The sequence below is a fragment of the Etheostoma cragini genome, chromosome 5 (assembly GCF_013103735.1).
Source record: "Etheostoma cragini isolate CJK2018 chromosome 5, CSU_Ecrag_1.0, whole genome shotgun sequence".
NCBI classification, from domain to species: domain Eukaryota; kingdom Metazoa; phylum Chordata; class Actinopteri; order Perciformes; family Percidae; genus Etheostoma; species Etheostoma cragini.
Window position 1 is genome coordinate 10,306,804 of NC_048411.1, and position 16,500 is coordinate 10,323,303.

Consider the following 16,500-nt stretch of genomic DNA (forward strand, 5'->3'; position numbering starts at 1 on the left):
GAATGACGGACATTTTGAACCGGAAGCAGCTGGAAAGGTTCTTACATCTTGGACTCCGCCAACACTACATAAGGACTATACTGTTGCTTTACTTTGTGGACATTGGATCACAGTCCGTCTAGCATTCCAGCTGCAAGCAGTATTTCGGAGTTATTCTATTGCTTGGCTCTGTTTCTTAAATCTCGTCTTCTTTCGTGGATGATTGCGCTTTCCCGAGGAAATGGAACCAAATAAGTCAAGTGCAAAAAAGCCCCATCTGCTTCTGCCCCCTCGGGTCCTCTCTCCGTCCTTTTGGTTTTACTTATCTCAGCCCTAGAAAGGGTTGACTGCTCTGAGGGAATGCAATACACTGTCAGGCCTCAGTTTATTGACATAAATCTATTGACATTTTTTTGTATGTATTATATAATATTACTGTTAATGATAAATATACAGAACTTATTTTTATTTTGTTACATTTCATATATATATATACAGTACATAAATATATCTATATTATAATGTTTACAATACTTTTTTTTTTTTTTAACTTTGAGTGATTATGTAAATGAAGAGTTGGAAACCTAGAAATGTTGCAGGAGGAGTGTGTTGATGCTATCTGCTTGTAGTCTAGTTATTAGTTTTGAAGTATTGATGATGATGATGATGATAATAATATTGATAGCTGCCGTTTAACTTAGTTGAAAATGGAATGTGCATCACGAGCATGTCTTCATAATGTACCGCCAATGTAAAGCGTCACACTGCAACTGTAAAAAGGCCAAGGATTCAAGCTGCCGGTCATGTCTGTACGCCACCAAACGGTATTCTGTAAAATGTAGCTTAGATTATATATATATATACACATATATTGTTAAGCTGTACCAACAGTTCAAAGTATTTGCTAATTTTACTACACTTTTGTTATGTATGTGTAGGGGGAGTCTTATGGCATATAAATTCAAATTAAGTCAGGAGTTTAAAAGCAGACTATATTTTATAACGGCCTTTTAAGTTATTGCGGCCAAAGCACTGATATTATATATTTGCTGTAAAGAGAATTTAAGAGTTTTATTTTTCTGATATTAAAGTTACTTAATAAAGACTGTTTCATTTTAAGACTTGTCAGACTGGTGTGAGTAATTAATTTAAAATGGTGTTGTAATGTTGCTTGCACCCATCTTCTGTGGGATCCTTTCAGCACTCGGCACCTTTCAGAGCTAGGCGCTGCTTTTTGAGGAACCATTTCATTGAAATTGCAGGATTCCTTATCCTAATTTTGTCTACCAACAGGCATTGGTTTGGAGCTTGTAGTACAATACCACACAATATACAATGGTAATGAAATGGTTGAAATCACCTGTGTGTGTGTTTACCATGGTCATAGGGCCTTTTAAATGTGTGATGTGAATGATTTTTTTTGCAGATAGTGAGGTAATCTCATGCGTTTGTGGTTTACCTTGAGTAAATTGAACCACTGGGACCAGCCAAAAGTGGAATGCCGCCATCATTCATGTTATTAAATGGAGCTGGGCATTTTCTGCTCTGACAATTCAAAATTTATGCTGTCAAAAAGATCTATAGGTGTGTATGTTAACTTACTTATTTCCAAACATAGTGCCCCCCGCCCAATTTCATCCTAGTAAAAATGTACCTTGTTGATAAAATGAACAGGTCACCACTTAGAGAATATCAGGCCATGTTTAATTAAAGACTCATAAGAAATTCAGGTAAAACATATCTGCAATCTGTCATAGTAATAAACAACTTATTTTAGCTGTCTTTAGGCTCCTATAATAACTGCAAGTAATATAAAAAAACCATCTGTCCACCTTAAAGCACAACTGATTACTTCCCCAGAGTTCAGCATCACGTCTTTCAGTAACAATCAAAATGTCCTGTTCTCTGCCATTTCATCGATTGGATGCATAATTAAGTGAAAAAGTTTGATTCTTAATCTCAGATGTAGGACAAATCATTTCTAACAATGATTTTTAAAATGATTGTGACATACTCAAAAAGGGGGGAGAAAGCAACCCACTGCTTAGTTTGCCTATTCAATTGGATAACTTCCTGTGACAAATAGACCCCACTTTTCAACTAAAAACTTGAAGAAATCAAATTTGTCTTTATTTCATCCGTAAGCCACCCAGACCGCATTGTCCAAAACACGTCTTTTCATATACAGATAATCAGAAAGATCAGACTGAATGGCAGGTTGATGTGGAAAATAAGCAAGAACATGAGAGTAAATTAAATGTGTATTCCTAATCGATGCGTGTGATCTATGACAAATGTACCACATTCAGCACGGGGCAGCGGAGACAAGAGGACTCATGTTAAAATCTAATTATTTTTGTGTGTCATTCTACCTTCACCTTACACATGCAAGTCTGCACATTAACAACTGGCGGTTTTACTGTATGCAAATGACCTTCTTAAGGAACTTGGCTGCTACAAAATGAGTTATATGATTTATTATATGATATATCATTTCCATCAGTTAGGACTATGTTGCTTCCCTCGGTTTACCTAATGCTGTTCTCATAAACCAGCAACACACCACACCAGTACACAGCAGAAGCTGGTTTCTACTGTCCTCAGATACCAGTATCACTGTGTAATGCAGGACAAGTGAAGTACTTAGTATTTTAAAAAAGAGGGTAGGGTTACAGGGGTCTATTTGCCATTTAGATTCATGCAAACATTGACATGCTTTTCAAAAACAAGTTATTTACATGGATTAAAAAGGAAAGAAAAACTGCACATCCAAAAAAGAAAAAGATTGCAACTCAGAACAACAAAAAAAGCAACCTACAAATGTGTATATGCCTTTATATATTGAAAGGGCAAAAAAATGATTTAAAATATGTCTTGGTGTTTTAACACAATTGTATCACCACCCTACATTAAAAAAAAAAAACATAAAAAAAAATCAACCAACCTATACACTCCCTATAACGTTTCACAGGGCAACCAGCTCAGAATTAGGGTTATTGAATTAAAAACAAGAAAAAAAATAAAGTGCTAAAAATATAAAACTAAACAATTAATAAAGTAACAAAAATAAAAAACAAGAAAATATATCTATATTGCTGGGGAACTGTCCTAAATTCTCATATCTTTGTCAGTAAACTATACACAAGAGACCTGGATCAAGTAGTATATCAGTGGGCTGCAGGTCATAAGTAAGTACAACGATTCTCAACTAGGTCGGGTATGCTTGCAGATAAAAATCAATATTCATTCAAGTTAATGCAAATACACAATCACCTTTCAAATTTAATTAAAGAAACTTCCAAATTACCAGCTGGGACAAAGTCCAGCAGGTGACCTGCCGTGCTCACACTAAAGTTACAGTATGCTTTTGAGTAATTAGTACTTTGGTTTGCCAAAACATTGATAAACCCTGATTCTTGTACTAGGATTAAATTAGACATCAGAGACCAACTGTTGCCTCTTCTCTCCATCTCACTGAACCAAACGCAGGCCACCAGTTTCTTTTTTGCTCTCAGCATGAAAGTGAGAAAAGGCAAGGAGTTCGCAGGTGTATCAGATTCATCCTTTTTGGAAGCATAAAAGAGGGTGTCTCCCAAACCAGTTACTGTGTCCAAAACACGTGGGGGGGGGCGGACCATGGTGGAAAGTGACCAATGATTAATAACACTTCAGCGAGCATCTTGTCATCACTATTTTTGAGTGAGTACATGGCATAATCACAGTTAGTCAGTAAAAAGCAATACAATTATCATCAATGGGCAATTCAACTTTGTATGTCATGATGATATTATTCTCTGGTCCAAAATGTCAACTGGGGGCTCTTCATTTGCTCCAAAATCTTGTTAAATTCGGGGGGCAACAATTTGTCATTGGACACCCAACAGAACCCCTCCCAGTTCCTAAGGATCTAAAGCCGTAGTCAGACAATACCTGGCCTAGAAGAGTCCACAGACTTGACCTTGTTTCAGTTCAGAGGTTGAGTCGGCTTTAGGCATGGCGCTTGTCATTTCTCCTCTGACATTCTGGGATGGCTGTGAACGTCTGGTCTGCCCTGATCCAAGCTGGGTGGTCCTCGACTGTGTCCAGTATCCGAGAGGCAGCGACCAGCATGCTTTTTAGCGGTGATCCTGCCAGTGCTGCTGCTTTTCTATTCTAAGCAGACAGATGACCGATCTTGCTTGTTATCCCAGGTGAGTAGTAGTCTGTAACAGCTCGAATGGAAAATTAAACAACAGAAAAACCAGCAGTACTCTGGTGCCCAAACACTGGATATGTGAGTCATCTCATCCCACAGCTGTACAGCACTCAGATGTTCTTTCATTGGTCAATCTACTATCTGCCAGTAGTTGGTGGTTGTGAACTCTAAGTAGTCACTGTACCTTCCAGTTTGAATGGGCTCTGTAGGTCATCTATATAAATGTTGTGGTGCTCTGTAAGTTGTAGTTATCTGTGATGTCTTTTTCTAGTCCTACAATTCATCATTCCAGTCACAAATCAAAGCCATCTATCAAAAATACAGATAAAGATATCATCAATACATGGCTTTGGCTCGTTTTAGTGTCAGTCTTGCTTAAAATGCAAAAGTAAGGGGCACAGTGCACAAAGGTGCCTCAAACACACCTGAAAGCATTTTTGTCATGTGGACAGATTCAGTGTTGCAGCAGTTTCCCTGGCTTCTCCACCTGAACTGTTTTCTGAGGAAGACTTCCCATGGCCACTGTATGTTGCACTGTGATGCTGCAGTTGTTAAGATCTTAGTCCAGAGGTTGTGGGTCTGCTATAGGCATAGTGTGCAGAACCTCGTCCAGTAACTGTAGTGCTCTGTGCAGGTGGATCTCGATCCAGCAGGGGGTCTCCTTGATGCTCTGGCGGGGGTAGTCGGGCCCCCAGCCCTTAACAAAACTCATCCTGAGAATACACAGCCTCCGGAGGTCGTCTACCCCGATACCGGCTGCTGCTGACAGACCTGAGAAGACGGGAGGAGAGGAAGTCGCGGTCAGATGCTGCATATGTTTGAATAAAAAAAATTCAAAACGAAGGAAAATATTTAAGGGTAAATTAAGTGATTTCTAATAACTCAAGTTGATAGACTGAAAATGTATTGGCAAATGACAACGTTTTTGATAATTTTTTCATAGTACATACATTTTTAAGGCAAAAATGCACTTTTGAGGTTGCAGCATTTAAAACTTGAATTTTTGTTACTTTCCTTAGATGACAGAAAAATTAATATCTTTGGAGTTTTGCACCAAAGAAATTAAGCAATCAATCCAGAAAATGACATATTAATCAATAATGAAAATAGTTGCAGTCCTACTATTCACCCATAAAAACAACTGAGGAAAGCACTAGATGCAACATTTTTGGAGGAAGGAAGCAAATATTTATCATCTAATAGGGATCAATATAATATTGTATTTCTCTAAACTCAAATGCAAATTAGGTTGAACATCTGTGTGAGCATTTCTCTGTTATTTTCATATGTAATTACATACTGGAGCTCCCACTTACTGCTCATTTGCAGTAAACATTTACACCATAGCACACTGCCTTTGCTTCCCCCTGTCTGTATGTGTGGATGTGCATCTGTTTGCAGTTCCAGTATCTTACTAATAGCTGGAGCTATTCCTCCAACTGATCCAGGTCCAGGTATATTTCCGGCCACAGCCGCTGCTTGGGCTGCAGCAGCTGCTTGAGCTGTGGCAGCCTGCTGTTGCATCTGTCTGTGGCACTGACGGAGGTCAAACACCTGGCAGGAGAGAAAAGACTTTAAATGCTGTACATTCAGAAGCAATTACCCCCCCTGCAAATACCACCACAGGCTATCAAGAGCCTAAGTAAGAGCTGGGCTAGGGCTGCACGATTAGGGCCAAAATGATAATCACGATTATTTTGATCAATATTGTGATCACGATTATTTGTTGATTTTAAGTTTTTCGAGTGCGACGGACGTACTCACAGAGAGACGGCTGACTAATTATCAACGGGTCCAACACGGGTTGAATGGCGGATACACACGTGTGTATGTAATGTCTGTATCGTCACTGCGCTGCATTTTTATGAACTATGATATTCTGGCCATTGGCCAGCTCCATCTCACACGCTGTTACTCCACCAACTGAAGTTAGTTGCATTCAATAACTTCTTTTGTGTTCTTCGCCGTGGCGGCCGCGATAGCAGAGTTACCGCGGAAACACTGGTACAAATACAGGTTTTCCCCTCATATTTAACAATATACAGCTGTGTTAATAAAAAATTAAAACTGTAGACAAATGTCAGAAGTGTGGACCGGCGCTGTGTGGCGGGGCTAGAGTAAGAAGAGAGATCCAACACAGGCACGGCTTTACAGAATAAAAATGGGTCATATAACGCAAAATTAAACCATATCCATATACACAGCATTGCTGTGGATGCGAGGACATTAGCACCGGTGCGTAACTAGCACTGGTAACTGCTGTTGTCTGAAAAACAACACAGACGGGACAAAATGTTGCGTTTACTGGTAAATCTTGAGACCGACGTATAACGGACTGCTATCTGTTGAGTTTTCCTCCCGTTACTCTGTCCTCTGTGACTGTCTACATCTAGAAACTAAGCTGCACGATGCAGGGAACTACTGACAGACACATGAGCAGACAATGGTTTACGGTGCAGTGAATGCGCTATGCGAAAAAACCCGGAGCGTTCTATCAAATGACACTTTAAAAAAAAAAAAAATGATTGTGGGAAGTCAAAATCGTGATCAAAATTCAATTAATTGCGCAGCCTTTAGCTGGGCTGTGTGAAGATGTAAGATGTCCCATAATGAGAGAGACAAGTGGAAAAGATGGAAAACCGTGGAGTATGGGGAACATTTTAGGTAACATACACACGACTACTGTATAAAACCAATGTGAAGGTCAGAATGCCTGAGTAGACTGCATGCTAAAAGGGATGTTAAGAGCTTGCACACAGCAGTTTCCAAACAGTAAAAATAACATTTTATGAAAGGCCTTAAGATATGTCCGTTTGTTACAGTCCAATGACCCATGTGCTTACCTTGATGTAAGCGCTGGGGTAGATTTTGTGAACAGCGTCTCCGGGGGCTCGGCCCGCCTCTCTATCCAGGTAATAACTCTGAACAAACACTGCATGGTCACTGAGGCAACGCACCCACACATCTCCTTCCCCCTTACACTCCAGCTGAACCCCTTTGCCAATGTGAAGCCTGGGAGAGAAGAAACAGACCGAAGGGGAATAAAAGGAAACACGGAAAGAATGTGAGTTATAATAGTGTCATGCGGTGTTTTTCATTTCTGTTTACGTTTGACGATTTTCATCTAAAACATTGTCTGTATCCTTAAGGATTTGCAACATTTTAACGTTTCACATCACAGTTGTAAATGTTTTCACATTCTGGGATTCTTGTGAACATGCAGGTAGAATAATAGATGCACATTTTGGGGGGCTGCTTATTAGATGTTGTCCTACAGCACCACAAGTGGTAACAAGAAAATCCACACGCTATTTTTAAACAAAGAGGAAGGGATAAAAGGAACTAAATATAAAGATGTGGATGTGTTATCTTGGATCATTAGCACCTTTGAACTTTCAACTGGTGTGTTGATGGTACAGATATTGTGGTAAGGTGGTCAAGTCTCAAATATGTAGATATAGTAGATTCCACAACCAGAACACACATAAGGAAATACATTTTTCCTTAATGTTTTGGGATATTTATAACCGCAACAACGCACATTTCAAAGATACCATCAAGCTTCAAAAAGACCTATACTTTTTTCTCTTCTTTAAAATGCTGTTATTTGAGGGAGTACATTAGCAGTAAGTTTTTAAGTGTTTTTATCTAAATATTGAGGGTAATTGGGTCCCCTACCTTGCTCTCTCAATAGCCTCAGTGCGATGTACGTTGCTGAGCTGACCCAAACAGAACCGGTCTCCCCCTGAGGGGTCCACATAGCCGTCCACTGTCACGATGGGGCAAGAAGAGGGCACCTTAAAAGTCTCCCCGACTTGTACGTCCATCTCAAAATAAGCAATGGAGCACCAGTAGTCTGGAGCTGAAAAAGAAAGGAGAACCTAAGGTCAATGGTTTTAAAGTGCTCATATTATGCTTTTTGGCTTTCCCCCTTTCCTTAATTGTGTTATATAACTTTGTAGTGCATGCAATAGGTTTACTAAGTAAAAAAGCCCAAAGTCCACCCCAAAGGGACTCACTATCTCCAACAGAAAACACAAACTGCTCCTAACAGCTGTATTGTAGTCCAGCCTTTACTTCCGTGACAAACGTTTGTCACGTTGTAACACACATTATAATGTTCACCTAGCTGCTAGCGTGGCATGCTCTCTACTCTCCTTCTGACTGGCTCGTAGTGCTGACCTAGGTACTGTGCATGTGTGACTCCCAACAAAGATGGAATAGAAGTGAGATGCCTCACTCGGTGGATAAAACAGAGAGCTCAACACACAGGGTGGAAAGAGGAGCTGCAGAAATGTGCAGTACAACAAAAAATGAAAATGAAACCATGTAAACCTATTGTGGTAAAACCTCTAAATACAATTATGAACCTGAAAATTAGCATAAAATAAGCACTTAAAGTCGTTAATGGACTATAATTCTGGTCAAGGTAATATCACACTTTTGCGACTTTTGTTCTCAAGGTATAGGCATGATATGATAACAACCAAGTAGGGATGTTAATGATAAACTGTTTACAGACACTTTGACTGATTAATAAAATTAACAAAATATTTTATTAAAACAAAAATGAATGTTTTTAAATGATAAAAGAAAAATAGGCTTTACAATCTATGTTTTAACTTTTAGTGCAAGGTGTGCACTTGCAAGTTGCGTATTAAGCTCTTTTTGTCTGCTTGGTTCGTGGCTCTTTGCTGGATGTACGACGCATGCCACTAATAGGTAAAATTGCAACTGTATTTTATAAATGACTAAAACAATTAATGAACAATGATCTTTTTAATTTGCAGTTGAAATGGGCAACACTGCCTTTAGCAAGGATGAATTATAGCCAACAAGGGCAGTACTCTTTAAATAATCTGTGCAACTAAAGATCTGTTCAGGCAGTTGTCTACCAGACATATATTTTTGAATTGTGTGTTCTCACCTGGATGATTAGATATAGGAGGCTGAAAGGCGAGCTCATTATGCACTGGCCCTGTGAGAAACAGAGAGAGCGATCACCCACTTCGCATAAAACAAATTTAAGTAGGCCTATAAAATGTTGTCTGTGTGTTACCTTACAGCTAGTGTAAGTCAATGACAGGTGTACTTACAGTAGTGTGTTGGATGTGGCATAGGAGGGTGGTGCTGTAGATGGCCGTTGGTGTGGTGGGGTATGTTGGGGGTGAAGCTGCTGTTCCTAGACCATGTTGAGCTGGCACCTGAGGAGGAAAGGGGAACATAAGTCAGAGATGCACAGATGGACCAATAAAGAGCACAAACTCACAAATGTACTGTGGTTGTAACAAAACAGAACCAGAAAATGCCTTAAATATAGATGATGTCTAGTTAAGATGTCCCAAAAAATAATCTGTGTGAAGTTACAGACACAATTACCGACACAATTTTGCATGTACAATATATGTCTGTATATGTTTGCTTGTCCCGTAACCCTGTATATTTTACAAATGTATCTTACTGCCTGATCCAGCAGCAATGGCAGGGAAGGATGATGTGGAGGCAGAGGTGGAGGCCTCAGCAGATGGGAGCAGGCCTGGGGTTGTAAACGATTCAGAGGGGGCTGGGCGGCCGGCAGATGGGGGGTGTTGGATTGTCTGGATAGAGTGCCCTCCCTCAATTGAGGGCAGACTCTGCGGTCCATCAAAATCATACTCATCCTTAACCATCTGTGCAGAGCTAGGCCCAGAACTGGTCAGTGTCAGTCCTGACAAGTCTGAAGACCAATGAAAAGCATGAAGAGGTGACACAGGTTATTGACAATGCCAGTTTCTTATTTATATTGCCAATTGCACAGTGCGATGTCACTTAGACTTCAAGAAAAGTCACAGTAGTTGAATGATTTTAAGTAAAGTTACTGGAGCACACCAGTAATTCTGCATGTTTTAGCCCTTAAAGTAAGTAAATTGCTGACAATTGCTAAAACCAAGTGATTGTATGCTACCAAAACCAAGTTCAGTATGCTAGAACAGAGAACTGAATGCACTAAATGTATTACGGTTATGTAAAGATTCAATGGGTTCTATTGAACATCATATACATTTTATGTCTGATTTTAAAAAGACTGAATAACTCCACGTTACTCACCTATGCCAGGCGACACTACTCTCTCATAGTGATAGGGGTTGACACACACATTGTCACACTTTAGGTCAAAGGCAAACTGGCAGTATTTGACGTGCTTCAGTTCATTCTTATGTAGGTCAGGCCACCGCCACAGCCGGGCGTAGATTACATGAGGGAAGCCTTTACGTCCAGCCACCTGGGAACAACATCGAAAAAGAATACGGAAAAAAACGAAATAAGTTCATTCATTTGGAAACTCACTGTCCTTATAGCTGAGGTCAAACGCAGCTTGTTTTCCACAGGTGTTGCGAACATTATCCTGAATAACGAACTGCCACGGGTTTAATTTTTTTTCATGAAACAAATTGTAATGCGCTAAATGCCATTTGATGTTCTTGTTTAAATGTCACTTCGTGGATAAGCATGAATCGGATGCCTTGACAGTTTATTGTAGATGAAAATACATTGAAAAAAAACTTCCAAAACATCTGAAAGTTTATCATTTGCCAAAGCTTGTCAAAGCTACTGTGTTGCCTACCTGCAGCCGTCCATCCAGTGTCCTCTGAATGGTCACACACTTGCTGGGATGGGCGCCATTGGTGGTGATAGCTGTGATGAGGGAGTCAAGCTCGTCTTTTTTCTCCTTCAATTTTTTTACCAGACTCTCAATGGCCCGCTTGGCAAACGTCTCGCTCTCGCCACCCTGTCTGTGACACATCAGGCTGTGCACAATGCTCAGGCAGGCATCGTTGCTGGTAGGTGTGTTGGTGATGGACATCTTGACTTCTGGGACTGACTGCAATTTGTGAGAATGTATACGTTGTTTACAGTTTCACTTAATCAGGAAGCCGGAGCAAAGACAATCTTCACTGCAATACAGCTGTAGTTGAGGCAGTTGTGTGCGCACACACACTTCTCAGCATCAGGAGGACAGGGGACAATGTCTGAAAAAGAAGAAAAAAATGCTAGTTAATTAAACTATTTTATAGAGGCGTTCATTCAAATTTGCAGTGGTTTAGGAGGCTGTAGTTTGTGGTAATGTTGAAATTTATAGTGTTATACAAGGTCATTCTATTCCATCAACCTCAATATAGACAATCATTAAAAAGGTACAATATGCAAATGTGCAGGTTCATACTTGTACGTCTGTGATTGTCTATATTGAGGTTTAGAGGATTGTCATTTTGATACTTTCATAATATTTACATAACATTAGCACCTCAACCTGCTTTATCATAAGAAAATACATGGAATTATCACTTTAAACAAAAACTGAACATTATAACCTACATATCAGATTGCACTGAGTTAGGTAGTTATTGAAGGGCTGTTAGAGCTGCGAAGATTTATCGATTGATTGATTTACAACTGTTAAATTAATCTGCAACTATTTTGATAAATCGTTTTGAGTCATTTGATGTCAAGATTCTCTAAATGAAGCTTGTGAATGTTTCTTTAATCCCTTTATTTGTTATTTGTTTTGTAGTGGACAAAACAAGACATTTGAGGGCGTCATGTTGGGCTTTGGTAAACACTCATCAAGATTTTACACAATTTTATGACATTTTATAGACCAAACCGCTAATCGAGAAAATAATTAACAAATTAATTGAATATGAAAATAATTGCTAGTTACATTCCTAGCGATTGTATTCGAGGCCATTAGTTATAGCTAAGGCACCTAGCTAGGTGTAAACTGGCAACTAGCTAAACGTAGGTGACCAAATCAGCTGAATTAGTAATAGGCCGTACCGTTATAACGTTTAACCTCGTTGTTATTTTCTTCTTTTGAGCATGTCAGTTACAGTCATGTTGCTGTAATGTTGATTAAATCCGGATGACAGATTAGCTTTCTAGTGAAAACCGAGAAAACGCTCAATAATTCTGTTGTGGCTGTGGGTGGCAGACAGAAGGCATGAACCAGAAACTATACCGTAAGGTTTTTACGAAGTTTTAGCAATATTATTTATAACGCTAGTTTGCCAACAACATAACAACAAGACGAAGCGGCATTTTTACATACGCATTTCTATTTAGAAAACAACGGAAATGTTTATTCTAAGATACCAATAATGTGTAAGAAGTTGTGCTCGCTTGCCTTGTCTAGCGGCGCCACTCTGGCTGCCGTTAGCCCGGGGAAGTTAGCGTTATAGCATAGCGAAAAACTAACCGGAAGTACAGATTTATTGTCTTTAAAATAAAGGTAACACTTCTTAAAAGCAAAAGGGCAAAACCCTTTTTAGTGTAGGCCTATTATTTGGTATATAAAAGTTGATTTTTGACAAATATTTAATATATCTAACGTGCTGTGTAAGACAATATGGGCTATGAAGATTATCTGATACCAACAGCAAAGTCATGCAAGTCATAAATCCGTTTTTTTTTACACCGATTTATGCTTCGAAATACCCAATTGTGTTACTCACATTTTAAGCGGATCTGCCTGCCTCTAATATGTATTGTGAAATGTATTTACTGCTCCATCAGGTGCTGTGAGCTGCCTGTATGGGAATTAATGAGCAGGTATGTCTTTACTCTGAAGAGAATAACCGGAAATGTCCGTGTTTTTCTTAAATATCTTGACATCGGCTTGGTTAGCTACTTGCTAGTAAAAACATCAGCTAGTGTTAGCACCATAGACAGTTAAAGAACACCAATACATCCATGGCTAGCACCGATGGTTGTTGATATAGCAACCTAGCTAACGTAGCATGTTCCTATAAGGCTAGCAGGCGTGTTTGTTTATTGTGCCGCGGCACAAACATTCGTTGGCAACTTGGTTCGATATGTAGCGAGAAAATAATGTTAGGCTGTGAAAAGCATCGGTTCATAAGTGAGCTCTATGTAGTTTATACATTGAAAACGATTTAAAACTATGTAAACAGCTAGCGTTAGCACTTTGCGCTACCTGGAGTTAGCTGGTGTGGGAGCTAGCAAGAGTGTCCTGCCTCTGTCCCAAATTACCGTGCCTACGGGGCCAGCGGTGGGGTGTGCGGATCCTGTATGCCTCCTGGATTGTCCTCATAAAATTCACCGCCTGTTTACTAAAACATGGTAAATTGCATCCCTTGTCCACAAGCCATAGATTTCCATTCTCAAAACTAGAGCGCGGATCAAGTCAAGTCTCTGATTTCGTGTCAAGTTCCAACCCACTTCACGCAGTTCTCATTCTAGTTCCTTAAAGGCGGGTTGCGCATGCGTAACATGTGTCTGGCCTTGGTAGACATTTAAAGAATTATTAGGGCCCGAGCACCGACATCGTCGGGGGAGAGGGTCCTACTGCTCTTCTGTTTTTCTTTCTTTCGTTCTTTCTTCTAATTTTTAATGTTTGGACACAGTTTTGAGGTGCTTGGGCTACTTAAAAATGACAAAAATTGACATGCCTAACACATTCCTAGAGATTTAACCCGATTAACTCCAAAATTGGTGATTACAATCTAAAGACCTTTGCAAAGCTAAACTGTGAAGCTTTTTAGTGCACGCCAAACATTGTGGGCAGGAAATGGCGTTAATCGTTAATGCTTGCCATGAAACAGGAAGGGCATGGTAACTAGACTCAACATGATTCAATTTGTTCCAAACTGCTCATATTGTATAAGGTACCTGACCTGAAGACATCTATGTCAATATTGATATATTATCATACCGCCTCCTAATGGCAATAGAAAGTTACAGTTGTTAAACGTTTATGTCCTCTTACCAGATCCACCCATGGATGTATTAAAGATCCATTTACATTGCATGTGTGAAAGGGTCTCGAGCTACTTCAATACTACTTTTACCGTTCTAGCTTCTAAATGATAGATTACTGTTATTACTGCAGGTGCTGGTAGGCTATTTCTTCTACCTCTACAGCTAGTGTACTGCGTCCATGGGCTACCTACTTTTATTTCTACTACTGCAACTACATGGCAACTAATGTTACTGTTCTGTAACTGCCACAACTCATTGTCATAGTGAGAATGATTTTTATGCTGTTGTAGGAATATGACATGAAGAAGATCAAGAAAATCAGCATGACCAGTAAAAAACAGACAAATAATGATAGATAGATAGATATATAGATAGATAGACAGATAGGTAAAAAAGAAAGTCATAAACTAAAAATGAATAGTAAGAATCCAAACACTGATAGAATACTTTCATCAAGAGGTCATTATAACCGTACACCTATAAAGGCCTATTATCTGTCCTTATTAACATTGTATGTGTGCCTATCAGTAAGGATACTGTTATTCAGTCTATCCATACACACACTATGTACTAGTAATATGAAAGTTTGAGAAGATTAAAATAAAAATACCATGCAGCTGCAGGACAAAAAAATAGAAGAAGTAGCAGAGGGATATGTTTCTAAATTCAGTTTAATTTACAAGGTAAAAATTATAAGACACTATATTATTTAAGCTGCAACACCTCTCTTTTTGCCTCTGCATTAACAAGGTGCTAATTAGTGATTGGCTGTGATGTTTAGTTGGAATAAAAAGAAGATGTCTGTCCTCAATTTTCCACTTATCATCTACATTAATGGGAATATAAAAGTGTACACTCTCTTACACAAACACACACACTTTAAACTGGTTACCATTTCCCCCCAATTACAGATGTGAATATTATCTGCTGAAAAGCTGCAAAATTATGATTAATTATCAGCTCTGGTAGCTAATCTATTTGGCATGCTCCTATAATTTGACTTTAATTGTACATCATCTCTCTTTCTCTTTGTTTCCCTTTTGTATCGCTCCCACGTTTAGCTCTCTCTTTTCTTTCCAATATATTTTAAACCAGTTGTCTTGTATTCCCATTTCTCTTACATACTGTGAGCATGGGACAGAGAAAGCAGCACCCAGAGATAAATGAAACAATGGCAGAATGACTATATTGATTTATCATATGAGGGAGGGGCTCACAATAAGAAGAATGAGAATGTATCATTGTCACTTTTTTTTTTATTGCCAAAACATTGTGGGACACTTTGTGGAACACATTGTGGAAAACAACCCCAGTTGTCTGCCATCCAGTGAAAATGCCTATACTGACCAGCAGAGTGCAGCAAGCATCAGCCTGTAAACTGTGCTCTACCCTGGTGTCCTTCGAGCAGGGCTGCTGGAGATCAAAAATTAGAGGTGTGCTCCTTTTGTGATGCATATTTATCTCTAACTTTGTGAGAAAATATTGGTATTAATGTTCAAAAGTACAGAAGTGAATCATCTTGACAAAATGTAACATGCAATAAATGAGTGAGAGGCAAGAAAAGGCTAAATGAAATTGAGCAAACACACAGGTACAAGACTACTGTTGGTGTCAAAACATAGGCTAGTATTTCAGTTATAAACTTAAATCAAACATACAATGCTCTAATGCATTGATAATAACTCTTTTACAAAAAGGGAGCTAAGTCAAACACTATACAGGCATGTGTACACTTGTGATGTAATCTACATTCATTGGTCATATCAAAACAGACTGGGATGTCCAGCAGACATTTTCAGAAAAAGCTTAACTTGAACATCATAATAAAATAGGCAGTAAAATATAACATGCATTAAGCTCTCAACCTCATCCAAATCATAATTTCTGTGTTGGTGTGGGTGCGCCATCCACCATCATACATGTATGTTGATGGGTTAATGCAAAGGATTTATTTCAGTCTATGTAAGTGCTGAGAAATGTCAATAATTATTGAATGTGATTATTGATGCATTGAATGCATGCCCTACACCACTGACTCCTTGGCTTTTGGAATTTTGGTGTCTTAAGTGGACTGGCTCTGTACCATTATAGACAATAAAAACAATTCCAAATTAATATGGCCTTCAAAAAAATACTAACCTTAAATAAAACTGAAATGAATGGCGCTACTTTCTGGGAATTGCCATACAAATTGAATTTCACAAACTTTTAGCTCCTAGTATGGATAACAAATAAGTCATAGGAGGACAAATCATTTATTTAGCTTGAACTGATTACAAAGCGTAGTGCATCTGTTGTCCTATTCACTGCCATTCATTCTGCATTAGATGTTGTGGATGTATTTTTGCAGATGTTTGTCTTTGTAGCACTATCTGAATATCACATGAAAAAACTGGAATTACACTTTAAATGCGAAGTTTGTCTCATTTCTCACATAGCTGACAGAAAATTATGAAGTAAATATCCGCTGTGGCCAGGTAATACTGACACTTTCAAAGCAGTTAATGGGGGTAGTGAAGTTTAATGATTCTGGAGCAGCTGGCAGATAATGAAATGGGACTTGATTA

General features: G+C 38.9%; 1 protein-coding gene across 2 annotated transcripts; it reads right to left on the reverse strand.

Moving 5' to 3' along the window:
* Positions 1 to 1,661: 1,661 nt before the first annotated feature.
* LOC117944210 (mothers against decapentaplegic homolog 4) lies at positions 1,662 to 13,430 on the reverse strand. 2 transcript variants are annotated; one of them, XM_034870798.1, is made up of 10 exons: positions 13,205 to 13,430; positions 10,779 to 11,184; positions 10,262 to 10,436; positions 9,636 to 9,890; positions 9,271 to 9,378; positions 9,102 to 9,152; positions 7,853 to 8,036; positions 7,018 to 7,186; positions 5,590 to 5,728; positions 1,662 to 4,945 (listed from the first exon to the last, which is right to left on the reverse strand). In XM_034870798.1, exons 2-10 carry the CDS (start codon positions 11,016 to 11,018, stop codon positions 4,734 to 4,736), a joined length of 1,533 nt encoding a protein of 510 aa, XP_034726689.1. In that variant the 5' UTR covers positions 11,019 to 11,184; positions 13,205 to 13,430; the 3' UTR covers positions 1,662 to 4,733. The 2 variants fall into 2 exon arrangements, with proteins under 2 accessions (XP_034726689.1, XP_034726688.1); XM_034870797.1 differs by having other exon boundaries at positions 13,149 to 13,430.
* Positions 13,431 to 16,500: the final 3,070 nt, after the last annotated feature.

Coding starts and splice junctions, on each gene's coding strand:
- LOC117944210 (XM_034870798.1), bottom strand. CDS start 11,018: ATGTCCATCACCAACACACCTACCAGCAACGATGCCTGCCTGAGCATT. Junction 10,437..10,778: donor CACTGGATGGACGGCTGCAG/GTAGGCAACACA, acceptor TGTTGTTCCCAG/GTGGCTGGACGTAAAGGCTT. Junction 9,379..9,635: donor CATTGCTGCTGGATCAGGCA/GTAAGATACATT, acceptor TTTCCTCCTCAG/GTGCCAGCTCAACATGGTCT.